Source organism: Gymnoscopelus braueri (genome assembly GCF_963280865.1).
Source record: "Gymnoscopelus braueri genome assembly, chromosome: 11".
Classification (NCBI taxonomy): domain Eukaryota; kingdom Metazoa; phylum Chordata; class Actinopteri; order Myctophiformes; family Myctophidae; genus Gymnoscopelus; species Gymnoscopelus braueri.
Window position 1 is genome coordinate 39,721,976 of NC_137613.1, and position 16,406 is coordinate 39,738,381.

The following is a 16,406-nucleotide window of genomic DNA, read 5'->3' on the forward strand; positions in this document are numbered from 1 at the left end:
ACGTATTAAACTGCATTTAATAATAGTTATTATTAAATCATTTTGATCTTTTTAATCATGACAACAAGTTTGTGCGCAAAGACATGCGCATGTAGATTTAATATAATATAAATTCTTGTTTGTATTTTATTTTTGCCGTTTAACCCTACTACTGTATTGTGTCAATAACATTGTTAAATAAAGTTAAACCCTTTAAAATGCCACGGTTTCGCCGTGTGCGGGAAAGTAGCTGATCTACAAGCTCACGACGTGACTCTGACGTGTGGCTTTGTGAGCTTGTAGATCGGCTATTTTCCCCACACGCTGCACCGCGCGCACCTTCGAACGTCGCGATGTGCATTCCTTCAACCAATGAGGGGCGTGCTTTCCACGGGAGGCCGGCCAATCAGAGGAGGCGCTCGCGGTCTGTGGAGGTTAGCTAGCAGACAGCAGAGAAAGTGAATCAGTCAGTGTTTGTTAATCTAACGAAGAGCATCTGACTCACTACTGCGGTAGATAACTGAAGACTAGAGACATCAACAGAGATTTATTATCGGTTGCGTTCAGAATTGAACTGTTTTTATCGTCTTCATCGGTGGAGTTTGAGATTTATTGTTAGTTGTATTCAGAATTTAACGGTTTTATCGTCTTTTCGGTGGAGTTCAGCGTTATGGTGAGTACAATAATTATGAAAATATAACTAGAGTTAAGCTAGTTATTCTTCCGTTAGGCTAAATGTTAACATGTCGCTCGCCGAACTGATCTTCCCAGCTTATAACGGACGCTTTGTCAGCTTGAGTATCTGTTTTGGCTGCTGTTTGCTCATGTTTGTTGGTTGTTCAACGGCTTTTAAACGTTGGTTGTTGAGTGAATTTTGAATGTTGTGAACGTTGGTGAAGTGTGTTTTGAACCGTCTAAACGTAACTTATACAGGTTGAACGTTGCTTTTTAACTAAACACGTTGTTTTTAACGTCTGTTTTGGTCGGCAAGCGACATGTCGATTGAGGCTTCTGCTATTTTGGGTGTTTTTCTGCTATTTTTGTAACCTGAAAACGTTATGAATCTTTTAAACCTCAAATGAATTTTTAACTATGGGTTTTTGTAACGGTTATTGTTTCTGATTTTGAGTTCAGCGTTATGGTGAATACAATAATTATGAAAAATAACTAGAGTTAAGCTTGTTTTTCTCCCGTCAGGCTAAGCGTTAAGGCAACTCCGCACCAAACAGACTCGTCCAGACTATTGCAGACTACTCCAGACTGCAACAGACTGGTATTCGGTTGGCAAAAGTTGCCATTTAAGTCTGTCAGCCGACTGGCCATTCATGTGCTAATTTGACTTTTAGCGTGCCAGCGTTGCCAGGTCTGCTTATTATAAGCGACTTTGGGCTTGTTTCCCTGCAAAGCCACTTAGGGATGTTCCCAGCGTTTTTTCTTCACTGACGTGCAGTGGTGTAAAGTAACTAGTACATTTACTCAAGTACTGTACTTAAGTACAATTTTGAGGTACTTTTACTTTACTGGAGTATTTCCAATTGTCTATACTTGTACTCCACAACAATTATTTGAAATGTTTAGTTACTAGTTACTTTGCAGATATAAATCATTATGAAACATACATTAACCACTTTAGCCCTATTTTATACCTATAAGCTATTTGAAAATAGCAGATCTACAAGCTCACAACGTGTTGCGATGCACGCGTTCTGAGCTTGTAGATCTGCTATTTTCAAACATTTTTGTACTTTTACTTTTGGTACTTTAAGTACATTTTTATACCAATACTTTAGTACTTTTACTCAAGTAAATGTTGAATTCCGGACTTTTACTTGTAACAGACTCAGAGTACATCTATTGCATTCAAGCCTGAAATTTCGTCATTTTAGGGGCAAGGCCACTTGGCCTTTGGTGTTGTAATTTTTTGGAGGACACAAAGGCCCTGCCCGGCCTTCCTGCCAGGGCAGGAAGGCCATCCAAAAAAATAATAAAGATTTTTAAGTCCAAAAATGATTTTTAAGTCCACGGAAATAATGCATTTAACTTGAAGGTTAAGGATGATTGTATTTTAATATATTATAAGAATAGTATAACTATCTGTGAAATATTACCCATTTATTTCACAAAATAATGTGTTGGCAAATGACCAATATTTAGTTATATAGGTCTCAATATGTCACATTCAGCCCTGGACTTCACTGACTGAAGTAGGGGTCACATTAATCACATTGATTCACAGAATGTATTTTACCCACAAGTTATTTTCATTCAATTGAAATGTGAATGAACTTGCACTAATAATGACTTTAGTTGATTTTTCACTCTTTAAAATATAGTATTTCTTAATTATTAATAATTACAGCTTGTAGATTGGCTATTTTCACGATTTTAAATTGTTTTTAAATAATAATAAAAAAGGAACATACAAGATTTCCACCCGACGACAGCCATAATATATAGCCAATATATGGTTCTGTATCAGTATATGAGTCCGTTTTTGAAGATTTCATTCTAATTGGCTACTATGCTTGAATATGAATTTCATGAGCCTGGGTAGGTCACCCTGGCTTGGCGGAGATATGCCCTGTAGCACACTCCGCACAGCAGCAGCAGCAGCAGGTGAAAGCAATTCACTTAATTGCTCGTTCTCCCTCCCGCTTTCTCCGTTCCTCTCTCTCCCTCGCTCCTGGTATCTCCCTCTCTCTCACCCACTTTCTCTCTGTCTTCCTCCCCTCTCTCTTTCTCTTTCTCTCCCCTCTCTCCCTTCCTCTCTCTCTTTCCCTCTCTCTCTCTCTCTCTTTCTCCCCCCTCTTTCTCTCCCCCTCTACCACTCTTCCTCTGTCACTATCTCCCTGCTTTACGAGCCTATTCATGCAATGCTTGAACTCCCACTCAGAAGGACATGTTTACATACTTGCGCATTACATATTTATACATAAACACGGATGCATGTGACTCCGTCACTGGACAAATTTACACACCTGCTCCCAATCACCACAGCGCAAAAGTAGGGCAAATCAATCAATCTCTCTCTCTCTGGGAGCAACAACAAGAAACAGTGAATGTAGGTTTTCATAGACATGGTCGCTTGTTTCTCTCACATAATCTGGCAACACCGACAGCCCTCTGTTGTCACTGCAGCTGCGCTACCAGTCGGCTAAAAAGCTGAACATGTTCGGTCGGCTCTGGGTCGGCCGAAAAGGTCCCGACGGACCCCCCGACGGACCCCTAACCGACTGGCCGACGCTTCCCGAAGCCAATTCGGCCCAAAATCGGGCCGACTCAGATTGGTCTGGAGAGGGCTTTAACATTATGGTGTTGGTGTCGCTCGCCGAACTGAGCTTATAACGGACGCTTTGTCAGCTTGATTATCTGTTCTCTGCTGGTCGACAAGCGACGTGCATTAAGTTTTGAGTTTTGTGGTTTGTGGCTTATTTGACTTTATTTTATTGTGTCCGTGCAGTTTTGGCTGCTGTTGGTTGTTCAAAGGCTTTTAAACGTTGGTTGTTGAGTGCATTTTGAATGTTGGTGAAGTCTGTTTTGAACCTTCTAAACGTAAAGTGCAGGTTGAACGTTGCTTTTTAACTAACGGGTGTTTGTAACGGTTTTTGTTTCTGATTTTGAATGTTTCCTGAACAGTGGATGAACGTGGAGATGGAGAACCCTGCACACATGGGGAAGACCAACCTAGCTGGTCCAAAGAGAGCTGCTCTTGGAGACCTGTCCAACTTTGCCAACAAGGCTTCTAACACCAAGGTAATATTTAAACCCCTGATTCTCAACATTTACAATTTCACAGACCCCAATTTGATACTTTTTTCCAGACCCCTACACTGAAAAATCCCTTTGTTAATTTAAACTGACTGTCAATTTAAACAAATTACATTGTTTACATTTAGTTGTTTTAGTTGAGTTGCATACCTCTAATTTAAGGTTCCCTTTGTACACTCTCAGTTCAAGACAGTACAACAGGACAAGGCCCTGGATGTCATCTACACAAGAATGATACAGAGGATCCCTGATGTATCGTGCGTGGACGTGGACCACGTCAGAAACGTGGACCTCCCGAGAGTCGCGGACAAGGTCAGGGAGAGAATGATGAGGCTGGCTGGGCACTGTACCAGGCACCTGAAACTGATGGCCAACAAGCTGACACAAGGCACAGCAAGGAGGGGAGAGAGGCGCACCACCTATGTAGACACACTGCAGCGTGACAGCAGAGCTAACAACACTGCAGAGCGCCTGATGCTGGACAGGAAGGTGTGGAGAGCATCCATCCTGGAATCCCGAGTAAGTTTTTGCTAGTCTGCACTGCATATCATCGCTGTCGGGTTGAAACATTCTCCATATTTCAATGTTTTATATAAATTAATGCCCTATGTTGTTGTGTCATGCAAAAGGAGCCGTGACTCGACTAGTCACAACGCGTTGTGAGCTTGTAGATTTACTCATTTGGAAGATAGTGAAACCCATTTAGACCTGAGGCCGATTTGTTTATTTAAAAAAATGGCCTCTAAATCCTAACCTTCTGAAAAACCTCAATTCTTTATTTAAAAAAAACGTAACCCTAAAACTAAAATCAAGTTTATAAATATTGAACCAATGACAAGTATTAACAAGAGTTTGTGACTAAATAATAACTACATTGGATCCATTGGAATTGGTTATTTTTTCCATTTCCTAAAAAGTAACAGTTATGGACATGCAAGGTTTCCACCCGACAGTGACGATATACACTCAGAGTTACAGACCTGTAAGGGTCCATTTGGACCCCTGGTGGTCTCTGGACCTGATGTTCAGAACCAGTGATTTTAACTATATACAAGATACAAATTACCTACAGTTTAACTTCATAGAAGAACGTGTTTTGAATGTTTGTTTTTTTCTCCTTCTCAGAGGACTGGAGCAGCCAGAGTTGAGGCACCTCCTCAAGTGTCTCCCTCCACTGGTCCAGAACAAGCTGCAGATGTTTCCATGAAGGAGGAAGAGGAGCTGTTCTGGCTGGCCTTCCCTGACCCACTCACAGTAGAGGACATTGATGCAGGAGACTCACAGATGACCCACCTATGTTCTGAATATGTGAAAGACATATATGCGCATCTAATGGATCTAGAGGTACGTGACGCCAGAGGCATGTTTTTTTACTGCATGAGGTGACAAGGGTTGTCATACAATCATGACTTTTTACTTGACGATTAATTGTCATACAAATTATGGCGATTTAATTGTGTTTTTCCATTGAACATTGGAACATAAATTATGTTTATCTATTTGGCTTTTAGGCTTTGTAAACAAAAATTGCACTGGGCAGATTTGACAAATAATTTAAATATGCAAAGAAATGACTGACAAGGACCTCTACCAATAATTAAAATAAATAATGTGCTATGGCCATAATAGGCCATATTTAATAATTTCATACTGAAAATGTGTAAAAAGAAATTGTGGAAATAGACGAAAAAAATTGTGGAAATAGACGAGCTTACAACGCAGTGCGACGCATAGTGAGCTTGTAGACCTATTTACACTATTTTTGAACATGTATGAACATTTTTGAACATGAAACTGATTATGACGACAATGCAAAATAATTGCAATCGTGCGATTATGTAATAATTGTGACAGGCCTAGATGTGACCTGGTGTCTTGCAGCAATGTAATGAAGTATTTTGTTTGTACAGGTAAAGCAGGCTGTGCGACCCGGGTACTTGAAGGGCTGCGACATAACGGCACACATGCGAGCTGTCCTAATCAACTGGCTGATCCAGGTTCATTCCAGTTTCCAGCTGCGGCAGGAGACACTCTATCTCACAGTTGCCATCTTGGATCGTTTTCTGCAAGTAAGGGCAACTTACAAATTTGTTTGCCATTTGATCTGCTCTTGTCTTTCTTTCTTTTCTTTTCCCTTTCTTTTTTTATTTAGCTGTTGTGATGTATTACAGGTTCGGTCAGTTTCACCAAAGAAGCTCCAGCTTGTTGGTGTCGCTGCCATGCTGCTGGCCTCAAAGTATGAGGAGATATATGCCCCAGGGATCCAGGACTTTGCCTACATCACAGACAACACCTTCACAACCACTCAGATCAAACAGATGGAGCGGGTGGTGTTGCGGTCCCTCAACTTTGAGCTGGGGTTCCCGCTGCCTTTGCACTTCCTCAGGAGAGCATCCAAGGCTGCAAGCGTGAGTCACTGTTCACATGGTTCACTAACATACAAGGTGTAGTGATCAGACTTGACCCTCTGCCCCAAGGCTTTGTCCAGGCTGCATCTGATCTTTAGGACTGACTGTCAACACTTATCGCCGTTAACCTTATAACGTTATTGGCAAGTGGTTAATTTGGATTTGTGTAGAAAATAGCACAATTTGACATTTGACAGCTTGTGGATCGTCTATTTCCCACGAGCACCATGGTCGTTCACAGTGTCAGTGTTCAGACTAAAACACACAGATTTGAATATTTCAATCCACCCCCAAAAAATTGTGGACATTCTTATTTCCATGAGGGTTTATGCTGTTCAGACTTGATGAAACAACTCTGATTTCCAATCTGGTTAGGACAATTATCAGATTTGGGCTGACGGTGTGAACATAGCCTAAATGAACATAAGTGGTGACTGGTCAAATGGTGGTTAAAATAAAGCATGTAGCAGAGTATTTTAAATTGTATATGCAAGCAGGCTTTTTAATAGTGTTGTTTGTTTGTTCTAGTGTACTGTGGAGAGACACATGCTGGCCAAGTATCTGATGGAGTTGACACTCCTTGACTACGACATGGTTCACTACCGGCCCTCTGAGATTGCTGCTGCTTCACTGTGCCTCTCTCAGCTGCTGCTGGGTGGCCTGCCATGGGTGAGTTCAATAGAATCAATGTATATGTTGGCTTATTAGTACAGATGGCTAGCTTGACATTTTGTCTTTTGATTCTAGTCTGTTTTCCTTTCCTACAGAGCAGTATTGCACCACATATGATGATCCTAATTATTGTTTTTCATGTGTTGCAGACTCCTACAGAGCAGCATTACACCTCATACGACGAGGCTCACCTGAAGCCCATAATGCAGCACATCAGTAAGAATGTCGTTAACGCCAACGAGGGGAAAACAAAGTTCCAGGTGAGTTGGCAAACGAAGGCATTTGGAAGTTGATGGAGTAAGATGTGGATGTTTGAATAGATGAATACTCATGCTAAGATTCCCTCTTCACTAGTATAAATGGAGGTTAGATAGCATGTTATTTAGACAGATGCTAGGTTCATTTGTTTACCTTGCATCCTATAGTTTCAATGTACAGATCATTTATATCATATTGTTTAGACTGATGCTAGCTTCTTAGTTTACCTATCCTGTCTTGATCCTAGATTACTGAGACACTACACTGTCTCTGCATGTGATGTACAGTATGTGTTTACCTGGCTTAATTGCTTACTGTAAATTGCTCTGGATAAAGAGCGTCTGCTTAATGCCTAAATTGTAATTGTAAATTGTAGTATAGTATAATGGAGTAAGATAGGGACGTTTGCATAGATGAATAGTGAATACGAATATGTTCCCTCTCCACTAGGTTAGTATAATATAATGGAGTGAGATAAAGATGCCTAAATAGATGAATACTAATGCTAGTTTTCCCTCTCCTCCACTAGGCCGTCAGGATGAAGTACACAGGGAGCAAGCTGATGAACGTCACTCGCCTGTCTGAGCTGCAGTCCTCCACTGTGAGGAGCCTGGCTGCTCCCCTGCTTGAGAACCATAAAGTTAAAAGTAATAGAGAGGGCACCGGAAATCCCCGCCCGTCCACTTGTATGGAGTTGCTCACCCAGCGCATACTCCCTTTTCACTCCTTCTTCCGGATTGGGAAATGTGACATGCTATTTGGGGCCTCTGTGACACGTTTTGCGTCATGGAGGTGACGCCTCTGTGCGCAACCCTGTGCGCAAGCTCGCAAGTCGAGCCCATTGGTCGAAACAGTTTTGTCAAACGTTTGTCTACTGTTTGTCTGTCAGCTTGTCATGTACATATTTGTTTGTTGTACATATTTGTTTGTTGTACATATTTGCTTGTTGTACATATTTGTTTGTTGTGCATATTTGTTTGTTGTGCAAAAACAAATGTAACATAAATTGTGTTAATGTTCTGTGTACCATCAAGTATGTATATATGTAAATAGCAAAGGTCTCATATCCATGTACTTTTGTAAATATCTATAAATGATGTAAATATCCATTAATGTAATAAATTATCAGTTTGAACCATGAGAATTGTTGGTCTGACTCTTGAATTGGAGGTCTAATCTCCTTTCAGTAGTATGGTAATGTTTATTATGTTGAAAATTAAAAGAAAGTTGTGGCATTAGGTCAGTGGTGGGATGCAATACACTAGCTTTTGTTACATTAGAATGCAAAATTAGGCTACATTAGGATATGATGTTTGGACAAATTCTGTTAGAATTTAATTCATTGTTAATGTTACAGTATTTATGATTTAACTAACTGCTTGCTCTGAGACGAGCCCTCTAAGTTCCTGTGTCTCTGTTTCTAATGGCCATCAGACAGTATATGTCCTGTTTATGGGTCACAGAGGCCATGGCAGGTAAAGGATATGCAACCAAATAGTAAACATTACATAATGGGATAAACTCTACTCCCTAGCTGTCTACCTAGCTGTCCTGAATTATGTTATGCATGTCTTAAACTACATGTCTTAATACAGGTAGCTTACTTCAAGGTTACTGTATTTTGTCTCCCTTGGGAGAAATGTGTCTTATAATTCACTAGTGTTGCAACTTGCAGGTAAAGCATTCAATGAGCCTCAATGAGACCCCAACACACCCCTGGATCACAGTGCAAGGGGATGGAACAGTCCTTATGGCTCATTGCACATGTAAGAAAAGCTTAGGAGAGGTGCGCTCTCATGCAGCAGCTTTAATGTATGCTGTGTTGGCTGCTATATTGATAAAAGATGAGCAGGCTTGCACCCAGGTGCCCTGTGCATGGAGTCAGCCCAGCATGGAGGCTGTCCGAGGTGTCCCATATGCAGAGATCTGCAACATCAGTTAGGTTGAAAGTACCTAAGTACAGTTACTCAATTACCGTACTTAAGTACAATATAAGGTACATACAGTACCTTACTGGAGTATTTCCAATTTTCTAAACTTTTACTTCAACTCCACTACATCTCAGAGGCCAATATTGTACTTTTACTCACTACAATCATTTGAAAACTTTAGTTACTACAAAACATACATTAACCACGTCAACCCCATTTAAACTTTGCCTATTTGAAAATAGCAGATCTACAAGCTCACAACACGTGATGTGACGTGTTGCGAGCTTGTAGATTTGCCATTTTAGGCATAACTTGTGAAACACATTCTGTAAAATGTGTACTTTTACTTTCAGTACTCAAGTATATTTTAATGCAAATATTTTTGTACTTTTACTCAAGTATATTTTGAATACCAGACTTTTATCTGGAAGAGTGTATTGCTACATTGTGGTATTGGTACTTGTACAAGATGTGAGTACTTCTTCCACTGCGTACCAGCTATCATTTGTGTCCACACCAGATCTAGCCAGCAAATATATTACAAACGTTACATGAACTTCCAACATACTTCCTTGAGTATTGTAAACATGCCTAAACAAACCAGTTATTTATATTGCTCAAATTATTTTTATTTGAAAATACAAAATGTAAAGACACATTTAAAATTATACATAGAAAAAAAAATCTATTAACCCAAAGTGGCTTCTCATATTCAAGATTGCGCTGCAGAGCCCTTGGAGCTCAGCAGCTTCTCCACCATCTGCTTGGCGTAGCGCATCCTTGTGGCCAGCTCCCTGCTGCAGCCAAACTCCTCCAGCAAGGACAGTTTGTAGGTGCGGAAGACTCGCTTCTCATCGATGTATGTCACAGCACCATCAGGGGGCAGAGGATCACCTTGGCGTGGTCCTGGAGGAGATGAGAACAATGTCATTTAATGTGTTACGCCAAGTGCAATCTGTGATCCCCCAACTAGCGCTGCTTTTCCTTAACAATCCAGCACAATATGTAGAATTTAGAGGTTTAGATAATATCGTTCTAAATCTGTGTTCGTTTTTGTTTCAGTCGTTCTAGTCCTACAGTAAGTTCTTGCCGTTCTAAATCCAGCCAACCAGTTGAAGAAATTGCAGATTGAATATATACCTTTTGAAATATTCGGGACCAGTACGGCTGCTTCTGAACATGTATTCCATTGCTAGTTTGACCCATTGAACAAGTCGCATGAAAAAAAAAAAAAAGTGTATTCTACTTCACAATAGCAGATGGCAGATGGCAGATCTATCAGAATAATTGGGACATCAATGTGAAGTCATATCACCCAGCCCTACCTGAAAGTACAACATAATTGTGCTTGGTCTTGGTCCCAATTCCCAAATATAAACTCCTGAACACTCCCAACTAGCAGTGTGTGAAGCCTACACGTGTGTTGTTGGTCTGACATTACTCTTTGGATGCAGTGAAGTTTACCAACCTGGAAGAAGTTAATCTGGACGGTGCCGTTCGACAGGTGCAGCACGATGGCACTCTTGGTCCTGAACCAGTGAGAGAGGTAGGGCAGGCGTGCCAGCTCGTCACCGTCTCTACGTGCCATGTTGGCACCGGCCTTGAGAAGGTGCTCGCTCATGTAGCTACGGAAGTACTTGAGCAACGTTATCTGCAAGAGAGGCGATAAACAAAGTGATAAGGATTAACAAACATAAAAAAGGAGGCAGTGAGACAGAAAAGTGTAAAGACTTCCACAGATCAAGCTGTAATGCTACGACTACTTTAAGTGTGACTACACCAAGAGATCAGGATAGCATGAGATCTCAGGTATAAAAGGTGCTCCAAGCAGAATACGTGAATGAATTGAACTCCTTTCCCACTGCCAGTAGATGAGTGAGTATATAGTGTTGAGCCTAGTGTACTTTCAAGCCAGATCATAATATGGGGTGCATGGGCAAAAAACTCGCTACAGGAACGAAATGGATCTGTCATCTGATGTTTCATCAAATAAGTGTATGTCTCTCTTTCCCACAGACTCACTCCCCGCCACACACTTTACTTGCTGTGGACCCAATAGCAAATTACAAAGTACATTTACTCAAGTACAATCTTGAGGTATTTATTACTTTACTGGAGTATTTCCCAGTACTTTTACTCCACTACATCTCAAAGGCAAATATTGTACTTTCACTCCACTACAATCATTTGAAAACCTTACTAGTTATGTTGTAGATTTTGATTACTACAAAAGATACAAAAGCCCCTATATACATTTCGGCCATTCGAAAATAGCCGAGCTACAAGCTTGTAGATCTGCTCTTTTCAAAAGATTTTTATACATTTTATTCATTTGAAAAAATGTGAAATGGGACATTCTGCATAATGAGTACTTTCAGTACATTTTGATGCCAATACTTGTACTCAAGTACATTTAGAATTCTGGACTTTCACTTGTAACAGAGTTTTTCTATATTGCAGTATTGGTGCTTTTACTAAGTAAAGAATGTGAGTACTTTTTCCACCACTGCCTTAAATACATCTGGCTCCCTGTTTTTGGCTCCACGCCCACCAATAGCTGAGTTAGTAACATCTTAAATGTTAAAAGAAAAAAAAAAAAGTACTGGGTCAGAGACAGAGACAACTACTGACCTTCTTGGTGAGCGTGGCAGGGTACGAGCGTACACTGATGTAGCTCTCTGCATTGGTTTTGTCAATGTACTGCAGGCTTTCTCCATCAGTGTACATCATCAACCGTGTGTAATCGATGACGAGCACACCCACACTGTTGTCACACTGCTGGTAGCCTGGAAAACTTTTAAAATACACCAAGCTAGGAAGAAATGGCAGAAGGCAAGTCTACATAGACACTGCACATTATTGCAGTACTGTAGTCACATCATGCGACTTCTACCCCTGAAAACAGTTGCATACAAATTCTCAGTTGCAAGAGGCTTTAACTGATATGATGTGAAGGCAGAATAAAACATTTAGAAAATAAATATTTCCCCAAAATGCAGAAGTGTGCCTTACCTAGCCCGTATTTATCAGAATAGTCGACCCATTTGCTGATCCAAAAGATGGGGATGCACTCGGGGTCTTCTGCCTTTTCTGAAAGTTCACACAAACAGAATGATTGTCAGTGTCAGAGGTGGTTTCAGTAAAAGTAGCAATACCACAATGTATAAATACTCTGATTCCATTAACAGTCAAGGTCAAGGGTCCTTGACATGAGAATGTTTGAGAACCACTGGTTTAAACAACATTACACAGCAAGCCCAAATAAGCAACTACACTTTAGAAACAAGCCCCCAAAAAACGCAACCACCAATATTTACAAGCAACTTTACAGAAAAAGAAGCCCAAAGTGGCTTATAATAAGCGGACATGGCAACACTGGTGTGTAGATCTTAAACTCTAGTGCATTGGTTCTCAAAGTGGGGTCCGGGGACCCCCAGGGGTCCTTGAGGAAGTTCCAGGGGGTCCCCAGCTAAATGATGGATAGTTAGGAACCAAATTCGACCCATATGGGTCTGAAACTCAGAGAGTGTACAAATGGAACCAAATGGACCCTGACGGATCCATTTGGTTCCATTTTTACACTCTCAGAGTTAAATTAACATTCATTTTACAATATAAATGGGGGTCCCAGAGATAGAAATGTCATCAAATGGGGGCCCGTAGCTTGAAGCATGTCTGGGGGTCCTTGAAATTAAAATGGTTGAGAATCAGTGCTAGAGCCTTAAAAATCTTCTCTTAGTTATGGGGGTCTCCGAGGCATATATTTTCGAATGGGGGTCCGCAGGCTAATAAGTGTCAATTTGGGGGTCCTTGACATGAAAAAGTTTGAGAACCACTGCTCTAAGGGACGCTGTCAGCGGCGCTATCCATGGTTCTGAAGCGATCAGCGTCAATAAAGAACGCAGTAAAACTCTGCACTCTACTGACATATATATATATATATATATATATATATATATATATATATATATATATATAGGCAGTGGTGTGTTCTAGATTTTTTTGGAGGGTATACTATAACTATTCCCTCTCTAGTTCCTAATGTAAAAAAAATTGCGCGCGCTTCGCCAGGCCCACTCAGCTGACTCAGGCCCAGTTTCACAGTAACACTGAGTACAATTACAATGTGCTTTGTACTGATTTTCTACTGTTTCTAATGTTAATCACCCTGTTTATTACCATAGAATAGTGCAAGGATTGTTATAAATAAATGCTGGTTAGGCTTATCAGATATAATAGCAGTGTTAACAGCGAGCATTCCTGTATCTATTACAGAATAGTATTAACTTGGCATTGAAGACACAAACTGTATTGAAGATTCAAGATTTTGCTGTGCTATGACACGCAATTTGAATACTAATGAAGTACTCAATTCAGTGACCTGCCGTTCAATGAAGTGAATGGCAGGTCGTTGAGTTAATGTGTGAATTCCGTCGCCAGCAGCCTTTAATTATCACGTCAATAACAATAGCCACACACGTGAGTTAGACTAGTCAGCAGTGGTGGAAAAAGTACTCAAATTCTTTACTTAAGTAAAAGTACCAATACTGCAATATAGAAATACTTCGTTACAAGTAAAAGTCCAGAAAAAAACATGTACTTGAGTAAAAGTACAAAAGTATTGGCATCAAAATGTACTTAAAGTACCTAAAGTAAAAGTACTAAAATGTTTGAAAATAGCCTATGTATAAAATAGGGCTAAACTGGTTAATGTATGTTTTATAATGTAATAATTTATATCAGCAAAGTAACTAGTAACTAAAGTTTTCAAATAATTGTAGTGGAGTAAAAGTACAATATTTACCTCTGAGATGTAGTGGAGTAGAAGTAAAAGTATTGACATTTGGAAATACTCCAGTAAAGTAAAAATACCTCAAAATTGAACTTAAGTACAGTACTTGAGTAAATGCACTTAGTCACTTTCACCACTGTCCTAGTGTAATGTTGTTGTCGTTTTAGTTTTTTGCATTATTTTAATTTCCAGCACTTAGAATTATTTATGAAGTTATTTAAGTTATAAATGATCTGTTTGTAGCTCAGTATCACGATTGTATGCATTTGGTAGCTATGGAGCGAATTTGTTCACGGATTCTGTTTCTAAATTGTTCTAAAATGAAGCAACGCTGCACACATGCATGTTTTTAACGTTGTTTTCAAGTAGTTACGAGTTATGACGCTTCAGTGACGACGTCACGCTTACGTCAGTTACGACGCGACGTAAACGTACGAAAACGTTGGGCGTGCTGTTGCTGCTAACGAAGTGCTGTGATTGGCTAGAGGAGAACGAAGTGCTGTGATTGGCTAGAGGAGCGGTAAACAACCTGGCGCGCGCCGTTCTGCACATTCGAAACGTTGCCTCAGCCAATCAGAGTTCGAGGCCGTTGGGTCGCCACCGCTATTAAAACACCTGACGAGACGCCAGCGTTTCAGAGCTTTGAGAACAGAGACACGGAGCATCATCCGAGAGAATCAGCAGAGAGAGATCAACGAACTTAACAGAGTTAACGCAGGACGTTTATCAGCTGAAGACGAGGAGAACGGAACGAAGCTAGACTAGAGATGGATCTCATCTGCAATATAGCAACTTGGCTTGAGATCACCGAGTCCCTTGACCGTTCTGAACGTAAGTGATGTTGAATTATTATATATGCAACGGAAATGTTATTCATGTAGATTTGGTAACTGTGCGATTTAGGCCAGTAACGTGTATGGACCAGAGCTACTAGTAATGCTAGTTCATGGATTATTTTTCTACCGTTGGCACGAAAGCACACGTTATTCCTGCAAACGTGTTGATAATGTTTTTTTTTAAATATTTGCTTCAGTGAACTGTAAGCAGTTACAAACTAATGTTATGATTTGAATGAGAAACTGTTGGTCGCCGTTAGGTTAGCCTACTGCAGGACAATGAGTCGCAGCTAATCACAACTCTAGGGTTCGTTAAATGTAGCTACTTTTAAATCATAACAATCAAAAGTGGCTTCTAAATAATATGTAGCCCATTTGGCCACGGACCCCATCTGAAAATATTTCGTGCCAGGGAGTCCAGGTCAGGGACCCCCTTACAAGATCTGTGTTGTTGAAATGTTTTTCAAGATTCTTTGAAAATAGCAGATCTACAAGCTCACAACTTGTGTGACTTTAGATTTGCTATTTTCAAATAGCTGATGGTTAAACTGATTTTGATGCTATATTAAGTAATTTTGCTGGGGACCACCTGCAACCACCTCAAGGACCCCTGGAGGTCCCATGACCCCACGTTGAGAACCATTGACTTAAAGATACAACTTATCGCATTGCATTAATTCTGAGTTCTAGCGAGTGACCCATGGATAATTTCCTGTATATAGTGTTTTTATCCATCCATTTAGTCAAGAATCTTGGTTGGCAAAAGTGTAGATCCCATAGATCTCTTAAGAGTCCAATAGTTTGAGCCAAATTTTAATTAGGATGTCCAACTCAATGTTTCTTTTGAAGGCGTAAAAACATGTTATTTTGTATTCGTATATAACCTTTATTGATTATGATTTACAACCTTCTGTCAGTATGTCTCTCTTTCTGTTAAGTTTCTCTTAACTACAATATTGTCTTTGTTATAGTTGTGGTGTGGACTTTGCTTAACTCTCACTCACTAACTCTCTGTGTGGCTGTGTTTCCCCCTAGTCGCTAAGGAAGGAGCCAGAGGGATGAACAGTAGGAAACCCCTGTACAACAGGAGAGGACCTGCAGAATCCAAGGCCTCCTCCCTCCTCCTGCCCAACACCAGAGCCATGCTCCAGAGGATGTACAGCAGAGGACCAGCCCCCTCCACCACCTCCTCCATGCAGTCCAACAGGAGACGACCCACACGCCACACCACCGCCTCCTCTCCCGTGCTCACCAACCCCAAATCAGGTAAGGAGAACTTGCACATTAGAGCCCATTTTCTCAACCCCAATGTATGACATAGTAATTCATAATATAAAATACAAATGTGTTATAATAGTGTTGGTCTACTCTGCATAGAATCTGAGTGTGCAATCCATCTCCCTCAATTTTGCAATTAGAGTCCAACCGACTTTTGGGTCAGAAACCAATTTGAGGACATTTAACTTATAAACCAAAAAAATAATACGGATAAACATTTTGAAAAATAAACACATTGAACTTTTTTATTTAACCAAAGGTTTCACCTATAATAATTCCACGCCCAAAGTAGGGACGCCAGGATAGAAGTGGTTTATAACTGGGTTCGGCTGCATATTTTGCTAAAGCCAGTGTCATCAAAAAAGTCAAATAATGGTTGGTCGGGCTCTATATGCAATCTACTGTAGTGTGAGTTTAACCATTGCAATCCTGTAGAAGAGATAAATAAACAAAATAAAGTTTTCAGACAGTCATGATACCTGTT

General features: G+C 40.4%; 2 protein-coding genes across 2 annotated transcripts in view; both read left to right on the top strand.

Moving 5' to 3' along the window:
* The window catches only part of LOC308094614 (protein misato homolog 1-like), a 76,356-nt gene that overhangs the window by 13,189 nt on the left and 46,761 nt on the right, over positions 1–16,406 (top strand).
* On the top strand, positions 333–9,027 carry LOC308094853 (G2/mitotic-specific cyclin-B2-like; the record flags this gene model as incomplete). Its single annotated transcript, XM_080441679.1, has 10 exons — positions 333–413; positions 3,616–3,732; positions 3,931–4,059; positions 4,873–5,091; positions 5,658–5,816; positions 5,919–6,155; positions 6,684–6,824; positions 6,977–7,087; positions 7,615–7,686; positions 8,761–9,027. The coding sequence occupies 10 exons, from the start codon at positions 333–335 to the stop codon at positions 9,025–9,027; spliced, it is 1,533 nt and encodes a 510-aa protein (XP_080297805.1).